At 34.7% G+C, this 13,442-nt stretch overlaps 1 protein-coding gene across 1 annotated transcript; it reads left to right on the top strand.

Moving 5' to 3' along the window:
• The first annotated feature begins 4,354 nt into the window (after window positions 1-4,354).
• Window positions 4,355-12,885, top strand: LOC129870297 (citrate synthase, glyoxysomal-like). The gene is made up of 13 exons (XM_055945025.1): window positions 4,355-4,771; window positions 5,340-5,520; window positions 7,055-7,140; window positions 7,908-8,012; window positions 9,209-9,271; window positions 9,436-9,545; window positions 9,801-9,920; window positions 9,991-10,066; window positions 10,213-10,286; window positions 10,380-10,500; window positions 11,892-11,989; window positions 12,067-12,190; window positions 12,565-12,885. The coding sequence occupies exons 1-13, from the start codon at window positions 4,517-4,519 to the stop codon at window positions 12,694-12,696; spliced, it is 1,545 nt and encodes a 514-aa protein (XP_055801000.1). The 5' UTR covers window positions 4,355-4,516; the 3' UTR covers window positions 12,697-12,885.
• Window positions 12,886-13,442: the final 557 nt, after the last annotated feature.

Here is a 13,442-nt window from a genome sequence, read left to right as displayed (position 1 = left end):
CACCATATGAACTTTTGTTTAAAACAAAGCCTTTGTATTCTCATTTAAAATGCTTTGGTTGTTTATGTTTTGTGTCAACTCTACCAAGTCACAGATCCAAATTTGATCCAAGGGCTCTGCCATGTGTTTTTATAGGCTACCCTTCCAATAAGAAAGGATACAAGGTTATGAATCTTAAGACTATGCAGATTTCAGTATCTAGAAATGTTGTTTTTCATGAGGAATTTTATCCTTTCTTTTCTCTTGCTCCCCACAACCCTCAGAAACTGTTTTCTGTTCCCTATTTTCCACAGTCTAAAATTCCATCAACTAATGAGGAACCAGCCATCATTTCAACAGATAACTCTTTATCTCAAGGTTCTCATCCTAGTTCCTATGATTGCAATGACACTAAAAATGTTATATGTCCTTCTACTAGTCCTATCAATAGTCCCAGCTCTTCTGATATCTCTCACTCCCCTTTTCCTATTTCTCCTGAACCTCTTGTTGAAACCATTGTTAGACAATCCTCTAGGATTCCAACAACTCCTTCCTACCTCAAAGATTATATCTGCAATGCTATCACACACACCAATATGACTGCAAACTGTTTTTTTAGTCCAGTTAATGTTGAATGCTTTCCTTTTAGTAACCTATCTTCTGTTAATCAAGACATACTTAACTCTATTTCTACTATCCAAGAACCTATTAGTTATGCACAGGCAACCTACCATCCTGGTTGGCAATAAGCTATGAACAAGGAAATTGAAGCTTTAGAGTTGAATAATACTTGGGATGTGGTTGTTCTACCTACTGGAAAGAAAGCCTTACCTTGTAAATGGGTTTACAAGGTTAAACAGCATTCAGATGGCAGTATTGAAAGACTTAAAGCTAGGTTAGTAATTAGAGGAGATATTCAAAGAGAAGGTGTGGACTATAATGAGACTTTTTCACCTGTTGTAAAAATGACAACCATAAGGTGTATTTTGGCTTTGGCAGTTAAGAAAGGATGGGGTCTTTTTCAACTAGATGTTAACAATGCTTTTCTACATGGGGATTTAGATGAGAAAGTCTACATGAAGTTTCCACCAGGTATCTCACCTCCTTCAACTAATCATGTCTGTTTGCTAAAAAAGTCCATTTATGGACTTAAACAAGCATCTAGACAGTGGTATTCAAAGCTGACATCTGCCCTCAGTTTCAAAGGATTCAAACATTCCTTAAATGACTATTCTCTATTTGTAAAAAAGGAAGGTTCTTTCATTTCTATTGTTGCAGTCTATGTGGATGACATTATAATGACTGGGAACAATCAGGCAGAATTACATTCCCTTAAGATGTTTCTGGATAAGGAATTTCAAATAAAAGACTTGGAAAATTTGCATTTTTTTCTTGGTATGGAAGTTGTTAGAGAATCTCATGGTCTTGTTTTATCTCAAAGGAAATTTACAATTGTTCTATTACATGAATTTGATTCATTAACTCTTAAACCTGTTTCTTCTCCTTTGGATCCCAGCATCAAGTTACAAGCTCAAACAGGCAGTCCAATCACAGATCCTACTCTATATAGACATTTGTTGGGTAAGTTGAATTACCTTATTCACACAAGGCCAGATTTATCTTTCACAGTCCAGCACTTGAGCCAATTTATGCAAGATCCTCATGAACCACATCTTGCTGCTGCATTTTGGGTTTTGCGATATCTTTTGAAGGATCCAGGACTTGGTTTGTTCATGTCTTCTTCCTCATGCTACAAACTACTCGCATTTTGTGACTCTGACTGGGGGACCTGTCCAGATTCACGCAAATCAGTTAGTGGATTCTATATTTCAATTGGTTCTTCACCTATTTCATGGAAATCTAAAAAACAAGCTTCTATTTATCTTAGCTCAGCTGAAGCTGAGTATCGTTCAATGCGAAGAATTGTAGCTGAGCTTATCTGGTTGGTACGCTTATTTGAGGATCTGTCCGTTCCGATTTCATTGCCGATTCCATTACATTCCGATAGCCTCGCCGCCATTCACATAGCAAAGAACCCCGTCTTTCACGAACGGACTAAGCACGTTGAGATTGATTGTCACTTCGTCCGTCAACAATACCTCGCCGGTCTGATTTCCCTCTCCTATGTTAAATCGGCTTCGCAAATTGCAGATTTGTTTACAAAGTCTCTCACTGGGCCGATTCACCATCGGTTATTGGACAAGTTGGGTGTTTCATCCTCCCCTCCAACTTGAGGGGGGGTGTTGAGATTTATCCCCTCCATATCTATGGTTTCTATGTTTAGAATATGTTGAGACAGAGTTGAAGAAAAGAGAAGATGAGATGAGACAGAAGTTGAACAAAGAAGAGAGAATATGAGAAGTCTCCAGAAGATTTAGACAAATAAGAATAAAATAAAATAAAATTAGGTTAAGATATTTTGGGCTTATATTGGGCTCCTACCAATTTCGGCCCATACAAACTTGTATAAATATTAGAATAGAGATGAAGGTCAGACAGACAAGAAGAGAATTTATATACACTGTTTTATTTTATCATTTTAAAGCTAGAATATAATTTAAGATTATATATATTCTATTTTAAATAATTAAAAAATAATTTTAATCATTTTCCGTATATATTTAATAAGGTTGACAAGTTCAGGAGAAATATCCTTTCTGTGATAACGTCGTTAACTACCTATTGGAAAACGTGAGCGGAATTAAAAACAGAATATATATTTTTCAACAGGAAAGTAGGATATGATATCCATAAGGCGTTGATTATTTTGTGCATCCCAAGGCAAATTGCGTTACGTCACTGCCTATCTATGAATTACTACTGACATGTTTTTCTAATTTATTTTTTCTTCTAATAACAAATCATTTTATTTTGGTCAGGTCATACCACAACTATAATTATTAATAAAATTTTAAAAGGATAGAATATAGACATATTTTATCATAATACTTCGTAGAAATATAAAATAATTAAAAAAACACAAAAATAAAAGTAATAACAAATAAATAAATGTGAGGTCCATTATCTATAAATGAATGACCTTATTTGCCAGCGCAATCGTGCGCCGAATTCTCCGTGTTATATTAGTTATTTATTTTTTATACACTTTTTAAAAATAAATTATAAATAAGAAGATTAATTTTATTAATTTATTAGTCTGTTTTTTTAAAAGTAATAATTTTAAGCATAAAATGAAAAGAAAATTAATAATTTTATTTTAATTTTATAAAATAATAAATAATTTGAAATAACTTTTAATATGAAATGAATAAATATAAAAGAATTAATTGGTTAGATTAACACGTTGTATGTGATATCAAACACAAGTCAAACTACATAGAAAACCTCACACTTAGGAAACACTTTATGAATTTTTGAATTTTTTAATACGAATTCAAATTTAATCGAGCTTCAATATGTATATCGAACGGCGAATGAAAAAATAAAAAAAAATTACTCTTGATATTGGTATCCTTGTTGATTTAACTTGTGAATTCACGTTAACTTCACTCTTCTTTTGGTAAAAGCAATTTCCAATTTGATGTTTGTTTGATATTTTTATATTTGTATTTGACATTCTTATTAAAAAATGATTAATATAATTATTTTATCACATTATCTTTATTAATTTATTTTTCGTACTCCTTCTAGTATATATATTAACTAAATTTGTAAAGTAATACACACATATCAAGAAAAAAATTAAGACATGAATTAAACACCACTTTCTATTTTTACTCTTTTAATTGTTCTCAAACTATTCTTGAAAAAAATAATTCAAAGTATAATCACAAATATAAACAATTAATTCTCTTGAACTTATCACTTAGAAAATATAAATGATGGGCAAAAATGAAATTTTTTTCTAACAACTCTCTTAAATATTGAACAATTAATTTATTTTAAATATTACAGAAAGACCAAAAAAACCAATTATTATCAAAAAATAAAAATTTTATTTTTTGAAATAATGAATAAATAAAAGTGAAAATCTATATTTTGAAATAAAGAACAAGTAAAAGTGAATAGAGCGAGATTATTCTATCCAACAATAGTTATTTACTATTAACTTGACATAATGATTAAAAAATAATAAATTATAGGATTACTCCCTCCGTCCAATAGTACTTATTCCTTGACTTTGCACACTTCTTAAAAAAATTATAAATAAAAGGGATATCTTATCTAATACAAGTTATTTAAATATTAAAAAATAAATAGTATTTAATAGCAATGATAAAATACACATATCATGATAAATTATTTATTAATTTATAAATTGGACAATATTTGAAAATTCCAAAATAGCATTGTTAGATATTTTAACATAATACAGTAAATAAGTAAAGATTATCGCAATGTAATAAAATTCTAACAGTAATTCATCACAAATTGCTAATCAATGTCCAGTCTGTAAAATCAAGATCAATAAATTCACACACACAGTATATATATAAATAACCAATACAAGATCAAATAAATTTCTAATCATCAAAAGCGAACACACAAAAATTTCGAGGAAAAAAAAAGCATACAAATGGAGAACGGAAATTCTTCAGCAGTTGCTCGAGGCAGATTGGCGGTGCTTTCAGCTCACCTCGCGGCTTCACTCAACGTCTCCGATTCCACAACCTATAAACTTCTAGAAACTTCTGGTGTATCCGCCGTTTCCGGCGTCGCAACTCCATCGAATCTAAAAGGCACGTTGACGATCATCGATGAACGGACCGGTAAGAAGTATCCGGTTCAGGTTTCCGAGGATGGCACTATCAAAGCCACGGACTTGAAAAAGGTAATCATCAGATTCCGATTGAATTTTGAACTCTGTTTACGATAACGACGATTTCTGTCCTTTGTATTTTTAATTTCTCAGTAGCTATTATTGACTGTGTAGCTTTAGTAATATTTCTTTTTTTTTAAAAAAAATCACACTCGCTTATGCGTTGTATGTAGTCTTAGCTATAGGTTGAGACAGATCTAGAATTTTGAACCGGTGCGTGAATAATTTAAATACACATACATGTCTTTAGATTATTTTTTTGATGACATATATATATACAGTTAGAATGGGAGGGAATGACTTTATGGTGTATCTACCTCTATCTAGAGACATACGCACAACCGAATAGTATGTAATTGTTTCTCGAGTCGGGGATACTGTAGAGCGATTGAGTGAATTGCGCAAAAAAGAATGGAGTTCTTCTCCTAGGTGATCTTTACAATTCGGGTACAGATACTCAGTGGATGTAACTTTTGTGGTTGTTTAATGATCTATGCTAATTCGTTGCTTCTGTATGTTGCGCTGTATCTTTTCCTGAAAATGTGAGTAGTAATAAATTTCTGGTATAATTGTTTTGCAGATAACAACAGGACAAAATGATAAGGGTCTGAAGCTTTATGATCCAGGCTATCTCAACACGGCACCTGTTAGGTCATCAATATGTTATATAGATGGGGATGCCGGGATCCTTAGATATCGAGGTTACCCTATTGAAGAGCTGGCCGAGGGAAGTTCCTTCTTGGAAGTTGCATATCTTTTGTGTAAGTGTTTCTTATGATAATTTTGTATATATTTAAATTTCTACTGTGCTGGCAGATTCATCTTTATGTTGTCTAGAGTGATTTCTATGTAGTGTAAACACTCTTGAAATTTGTCAAAAATAAGGATTAAGCAAGGTCCAAAAATTGTAATAATGCTGAAGGTTTTTTCTGATATTAAATGACAAAATAGGACAACAGATTTTTCCTCAAACCTGTAGCATTTGAAGAGAATTAAGACCAGATTGGAATGGATGGCAGTAAAAGAATTAAATACTCCTTTCTTTTCCAATCTAACCACGAAGATAGACGCTTGGAAAGGTTCTCGAGATTCTCAATCGCTCTTTCTAGTGGGGAGGAATAGTGCTGGAAGGGAGAGAGACCAACCCGAGACACTAGTAGAGACTTAGAGTAAGCCCTTCCCAAGTGTCAAGTTGAATATGAGTAAATGAATGCAACCTCAACCAGAGCGATTAACTTGCGCCTTTGAGTTGAGGCCTAGCTTACATTAACAAATGGATAGAATTAAGGAATCAGCGTGAAGTATATTATCTTGGGAGCTTGTTGCTGTTGCAAAAAGACAAATGTATAGACGTGGAATTCTATTGTAGAAGTTGGAAGAAGCTGCAATGCTGTAAAACTTTTGTAGAGCTATAAACTGAGAAATTACTAGGTAGTTCTGATGCACCTTCTTAGTTTGGGGAGTTTGCCTGCTGGTTGTCTTGTGTGGCAGTTAAAGAAATGGATCTTGGGCCTAACTCAACTGCAAAAGCTAGCTCATGAGGTAAGGATTGCTCAAGTGATATAAAGAGACCTCCCATCCCTATTGAGTAGATATAGGACTCAACACCCCCTGCACGCCCAGGACTGGATATCGGGAGCTGAACAATATAGGATGGGGGGTTCAATATCATGTAAACAATGATTGGGGTGGGCCTTACTTTGATACCGTGTTGAGGTGTGTAGCCATCTCATCTAAAAGCTTAAACTATTAGGGACTTTTATTTACTTAATTATATTTTCAACATGGACCCACCAAGGGCCTTGTGCCATGTGGGAACATACTAATCCTGCCTGATCAAGATAATTTTTTTTTTGGTTATGAACCATTACACATGTCATACTAAACACTATAATACTCAATATTCTACTACTAGTCCATATAAATCAGAAATAAACACACATTAGTCATACTTATTAAAAAATAAATAAATACACATCTATCCCTACATTGTCTTTTTCTACTTGCTTCTTTCCTCGTCACCCACCTTGTGAAGTTTACCAACTTATCCCACATTCCCACTACGGGGACGTTTTGCTTTCATTCATGATGTACTGCTTTCATCAATCCTTGTTGAGGAAAAACTGCAGATTTCTTCTGTTTTCTTTTTTGATTAATGACGAGAAACATAATGTTTTACTACCCCCAAACCCCCCAAATGAAGAAAAGAAGAAGAATGAAATGGAAATTATGTTGCTCCATACATCGAACTTCTCTGCTGGTTTATCTAACCATTTGCGCTTATTGAAATTTCAGTGTATGGTAATTTACCATCTGAGAATCAGTTGGCAGACTGGGAATTCACAGTTTCACAGCATTCAGCAGTTCCACAAGGACTTTTGGTGAGCTTATATTATAGTTCTCTAAGAAAGTTTCAGTTAGTTTTTATTCAGATTTGTCAGTCGCAAATGTTTTCCATGATTTAGGACAGAGGAAAAGTTGTGAATTTTACTTAAATGATGAACCTATGGTGCCTCTGTACTTAATTGGGATTGTCTGCATGTGTGTTTCCTCTCTCAAAAAGTTCATGATCTTGGAATATCAAATCTCTGAAGTACCATAGGCATTCCATAAATGTTTGGTTGCTCACCCACATTGGCCAAATTGGTCTCTGAAAAGACAAGAATAATACACTACTGAGAAGAAAGAAGCCTTTGCCAGGTAGTAACTACACCAATCTTTCTTCTCAGTATAAATAAAGTTTAGCCTGCAAAATATAAGGAAGTTTCCTGCTTACAAAAATCCATAATTTTGGCACAACTATTAAGAACACTCCATACTATTACCCAGGCAAATCCTTCGAAGTAACTGCACTAATCCTCTTAGCTTTCAAGTTTTAATGCACTTCACCAGTAGAAGGATAATGAAAGTGCAAGGGAGGAAGAACTAGTCCTACTAAATTGTCACATCATCACTAGTTATGCTATCGTGCTTTGTGCTTCTTTGTATATAGCGATGCCAGTTGTTTAATTGTGCTCATTTACGACTGTACTCTATGTCGTTTAAACAATTTTTTCATTTTTTTTTTGAAGTTTATGCGGTCGAGTGTTGAGTTCCAGCCTTGTTGTAGTTACGGAATTTCTGAAACAGTTGCAATTTTGTGTTGCAGGATATCATACAGTCAATGCCCCATGATGCTCATCCGATGGGGGTTCTTGTCAGTGCAATGAGTGCTCTTTCCGTCTTTCATCCTGATGCAAATCCAGCTCTGAGAGTAAGCACCATTTTCAAATTTTCCAACTTCTGTAGTTCTCTCCCTTTTTGCTATGAAGCAACACCTGAGGAAGTGTTTGAGCGATATATCTTCTGTAGTCTAAGATTCTACATTTACCTATATATCGTTGCTTCAGATGTCCCCTAATCTCATTTTGATTCCCTGAAATAAACTTAACTTCTTTTTTTCCAATTAAGGGATACTGCTTTTTCATGATTGTCTTATCACCGATAAAATTACTAGCTTCTCCATATTCAGAGAGTTCAGTGTAGGTTTTCAATGATGATTCTGTTTGAAAGATTTGTGTAGGTTTCTCTCAGAGATCCGAAAATAATGTGAATAATAACTTGGAAGTTAGCTTCCTATTATGCTAATGAAAGTTGAATAAAGTTTCCGTTGAAACAATATCTTTGCCACCTTGAAATGTTTGAAAAATTAAACAATTTTGTTTTCATATATTTTCTGAAGAAGTGTGTTTTATCTTTTGTCCATAGTTTTCTTTTGGGGGATATGGGTGCAGTTATTGGTCTAAAATCTCATTTCTGTTCAAATTCCATACTGTAGTTTAAATTTCTCTCTTTTGTCCCTAGTCCCTACCCGAAGGTCCTTTGTAGTTGGCTAGAGGGTGGGTATCTGTTAGAGCTACTAGTGTTGCTTACCTTTATGGTTGTTAGAATCTTGAAACAAATCCTAACTCTTTTTTTTTCTTCGTTCTGAAAAATGGAAAAGAAACTATTTATACTCTCATAGCTCAAGTTGGATAATTCAAATAGTTGAAATGAAAATCTTAAGGCAATCTCTATGGGGAAGGACAAGTATCTCTTGCACATAATCACAGTTAAATATCTTTCTTGGCCCTTACCCTCTTTTGGATCACTGCTTAGCTTCCCTTATAAGTTGTAAGACTTTTCTAATGTACAACTTAAATTGCTCCTTGTGCCCTGCTCACTGGTCCATCTCAAAGAAATACTGTTAAAGGCCCGTCTTAACTCTGTATTTGGGTCATTAAGTAGCCAAGATTCTCAACCAAGAGTCAGAGAGAACAGATTGATTCACCTTCTGAAATAGAGTACTGATAACTCTTGTTCAGTGTTCCCCCTTGTTTGACCGACTTTAATGATTATTCGCCATCAAGCTTTTAGATTGTAACATTTTATTTTTCATGATTCTGATCATTTGTATCTTTGTTCATGCAGGGACAGGATATATACAAGTCTAAACAAGTGAGAGATAAACAAATAGTTCGGATCCTTGGCAAGGTTACTTTTCCTTCCCTTCAAACTTCTCTTTTGATTGCCTAGACTTCTAACAGTTATGAACTATGATATCACGCTGAAGTTTGATGTATGAGCTTTGTGATCATTATCAAAATGAGTGTCACGGTAAACCATGGTAATAAGCATTTATTTCGTTGTATTTGCAGGCACCTACAATTGCTACAGCTGCTTACTTAAGAATGGCTGGAAGGCCACCTGTCCTTCCATCCAACAATCTCTCTTATGCGGAGAACTTCTTATACATGCTAGATTCATTGTATGTTCTATTTCTTTACTTTGCTTTATTTTTTTTGTGTGTCCCACTTTGAAATGGAGTTCTAAGTGATTCCTAAATTGGATAGAAGTAGCGATCCTATTTCTTATTAGCCATGGTATCACTGTAGATATTGTGGCTTATCCTAAAAAAATTCTACATGTCAGTGCACCATTTTGAATCTTGTTGCATCTGCATCATATTCAGCTTCAATTCTTCATTGCCAGAAAATTAAAAGCTTTTTTACTTAACTTGCAGAGGTAATAGATCTTACAAACCCAATCCTCGACTTGCTCGTGTGCTCGATATTCTTTTCATATTACATGCAGAACATGAGATGAATTGCTCTACGGCTGCGGCACGTCATCTTGCTTCAAGGTAGGCATCTTATTTGCACAGACAATAGTGCTAAGATTTACTTGACTTATACAACAATGGTTGTGTGCAGTGGAGTTGATGTATACACAGCTATAGCAGGAGCAGTGGGAGCTTTGTATGGCCCTCTCCATGGGGGTGCAAATGAGGTAAAGTGTTGCTATAGCAACTAATGAGTATGTACAGAGGAGCTTCATCTTTTATGAGCTCTCTTATCTTTATGTCTCTCAGATATGAGATAACATTGTTTGGTGTTATATTATGCTTGACTATTATGTTATTACATGGTTTACAGGCTGTGCTGAAGATGCTCAGTGAGATTGGAAGTGTTAAAAATATTCCAGAGTTCCTTGAGGGTGTGAAGAATAGGTGCTTAATTTTCTGATACTTATTGTTGTGACGTCAAGGATTGTCTAATTCATTTTTAACCATTTGAGTTTCCTTGTATCTCTATACCTTCAGGAAGCGAAAGATGTCTGGTTTTGGGCACCGTGTCTACAAAAATTATGATCCCAGAGCAAAAGTCATCAAGACGCTAGCCGATGAAGTATTTTCTATTGTGGGTCGGGATCCTTTAATTGAGGTAAGGTGTCGCTGTTGCTAAAAGAATTATATTTTTCTTGGTCCAGCTGGTGATTTTGTCGAGCACCATTCCATTCAAATAATTTTGTCGAGCACTCTAGAAGTAACAGGATATTTAGCATCCATGTTTAAAGCTATCCTCACGGACTTCATATTTTCTTGAATCTCAGAAGAACCTAAAAACATTAAACTTTGTGCTAAAACTAATATGATGAAGTTTTTCCAAAAACTGTTGAAATTCTTTTCTGGAAAATCTTTTCCAGTTTATGCAAAGGCTAAGGAGAAAAGTTTTAAAAAATAAAAATTCAACCAAATACCAATAGAGAAAAGTTTTTGATTAAATATTAAAAGCAATTCCGGAAGTGGTTCACAAAAACTGAATTTTCTCTGACAGTGTTTGGCTGAAAAACTTTCTGAAGCAATTGAAAAAGTTCTTTTGGAAAAAAATGTTAATTCTTTTCTAAAACAAGCGCAATTATATCACTGTATAGCCAGAAGAAGCAAGTTTAAGAACACTAGCTTCTCTCAGTTTGTTGCGTTCATGCCAGAAAAAATAATATCTGCACTGCATACTCAGTGGTTTGTTTTGGCTTGATCTCCAATAAGGTTTTACCTTCAGATGTTGTCTTAGTTCAGTTTCACAAAAAGCTGTTAAGCTGAATTTGAGTTAATTTATCTATATCTCAATTACAACAGCAATAAACCACCTTCCCAATACGTTCTTCTGCGGTTATCTTTAAGCAAGTCCATTACAATCCATTCTTCTTGGTTCCTTGGTTATTTGAAAGCAGCACCATTTTTTTGTTGTTGTTCAGGAGGCCATTAAGCTTCTTTCACCACTTGATGTGAAGCTTAGAACTACATCACCACTATTTATGTTTCCATAGGAAGTCTTTGTTCTTTCTTCTTCTGGCAATTTTCAAATTAACAAAAATCACTTGGCACAACAATTCTGCCTCTAATTCGAAAAATTTATTTCCCTTGGGTTCTCCACTGTAGATTTAACTGGAGGGTCTCCTTTTTTTTTTTTTTTTAATAATGTTGGATATTTGAGCACATCTCTATCCTATAATGGCATTGAGTGTGCCTGTAAGCACTCATTACTATGTGGAAGCGGTGATAGAATCTCATTTCTCAGAAATATGGATTTTATATATCAAAATTGAGAAAAATGTCTTCCCAGAAGATGAGATTGGCTGCAAGTAAATATTGTGGTAGGTAACACAGTCAGAGTGCATTTGATGCCACAGCTCAGATTTATTGCATCTGGCTGGCTGGTTAAATCTGTCCAACTATAAATCCTCACATGAATGAAATGATGGGATGTGGATTACTTTCGCTCAATGATCCAACACTCTATATGGTTCTCACATTTTCTCATACTACATTCAGGTTGCTGTTGCTCTGGAAAAAGCTGCACTCTCAGATGGGTACTTTGTAAAACGGAAGCTGTATCCAAATGTTGATTTCTACTCTGGTTTAATTTACAGGTAAGCACAAACGAAGATGAATCTTTTCATTATTAAGAATGATAAACTCTAATGAATAATACTTTTTTATGAATTAGGGCAATGGGATTTCCAACGGAATTCTTTCCTGTCTTGTTTGCAATTCCTCGGATGGCTGGTTACTTGTCTCATTGGAAAGAGTCTCTTGATGATCCTGATACCAAGATAATGAGACCCGCACAGGTAATATCACTGTCTTGATTTTCGGTCTTGGTGTAACTATATTTTGTCTGTTCCCTTTTAGTATGTTTTGTCATGTGTTTTTTAGCATTTTGTTTTGGCTTCTTCACTCCCGTTGTTTTTCTTGGGTCTATCGGAAATAATCTCTCTACCTCCATAGGTAGGGGTATGATTTACGTACACACTACCCTTCCCAAACCTCACTTATGAGATTACACTGGGTATGTTGTTGTTGTGTTACTAGATTTTGTGCAAACTACATTTTATGGTAATTGCTTAGTTCTCGGTTGTGCCATTCCTAAATCTTTGGATCTTCGGGTCTTTCTTCTTTGTGCTCGAGGGAAGTCTGTAGTCTTATAACTTCTTTCTCCTTTCAGGTGTATACTGGTGTATGGATGCGTCACTATATGCCCCTCAAAGAACGATCACTACATACCGAAGCAGACAAGCTCGGTCACGTGTCTGTCTCCAATGCCACCAAGCGACGATTGGCTGGTTCAGGGGCCTAAGGCTTCTTCAAGGTTCACTTATATTTAAGTAAAATAAAATAAAAAAAAAATTCTCCACTAGGAGTGAACTTGTCTTGAACATGGCTAGATTCTCACACACACAAAGCAGATGTAACGAATTTTTATCTCCGTTATCTAAAACAACTTAATAAGCTTTTAGTCTTCTCAAGGAAATTATTTAGCACAAAATATATTTGTACTCGTCTTTTAGTAGCAATCAAATATGTAGTTGGAAGGCAAAAAGTAAAGATACAAATGCATCTATCAGTGCCCAGTGGTAAGACCAACTCGTTTGTGTAAGAGTGTATTACGGGAAGATATTGCACCCTACAGCTTGTTTGTCACCAGGGAGAAAAGGGGACAATAACCTAAACCTAAAAGAGTATCTGAGCCTGTCATTGTTGCACAAAAAAGAGTCCTGCTCAGACTCTTATAGAGTTCTTTTATTTAATCATTAATTAATTAACATGTATTATTATTTTATTAAATCACTTAACCCTGATTAGCCGCCAGACATAAAAGGATGAGGCAAAAAAGAGTCCAACTCAGAGACTCCTTTATACCATATTTCCTGTATATACTTCATTCTTTGCTCTTACTTTTCACTAGTATATTTGGAGGAGAAGATGATGAATGTTGACAATGGAAGTTCACGCATTCCACATGACATTGCCGTTGAAATTCTTACAAAAGTTCCTGCCAAGTCTCTAATGCGTTTTAGGTGCCTTTAGAAATCCTTTAGCTCT

The sequence above is a fragment of the Solanum dulcamara genome, chromosome 10 (assembly GCF_947179165.1).
Source record: "Solanum dulcamara chromosome 10, daSolDulc1.2, whole genome shotgun sequence".
Taxonomy (NCBI): Eukaryota; Viridiplantae; Streptophyta; class Magnoliopsida; order Solanales; family Solanaceae; genus Solanum; species Solanum dulcamara.
The sequence above is the reverse complement of the archived record's forward strand: the minus strand, read 5'-3'. Positions and strand labels throughout refer to the sequence as shown.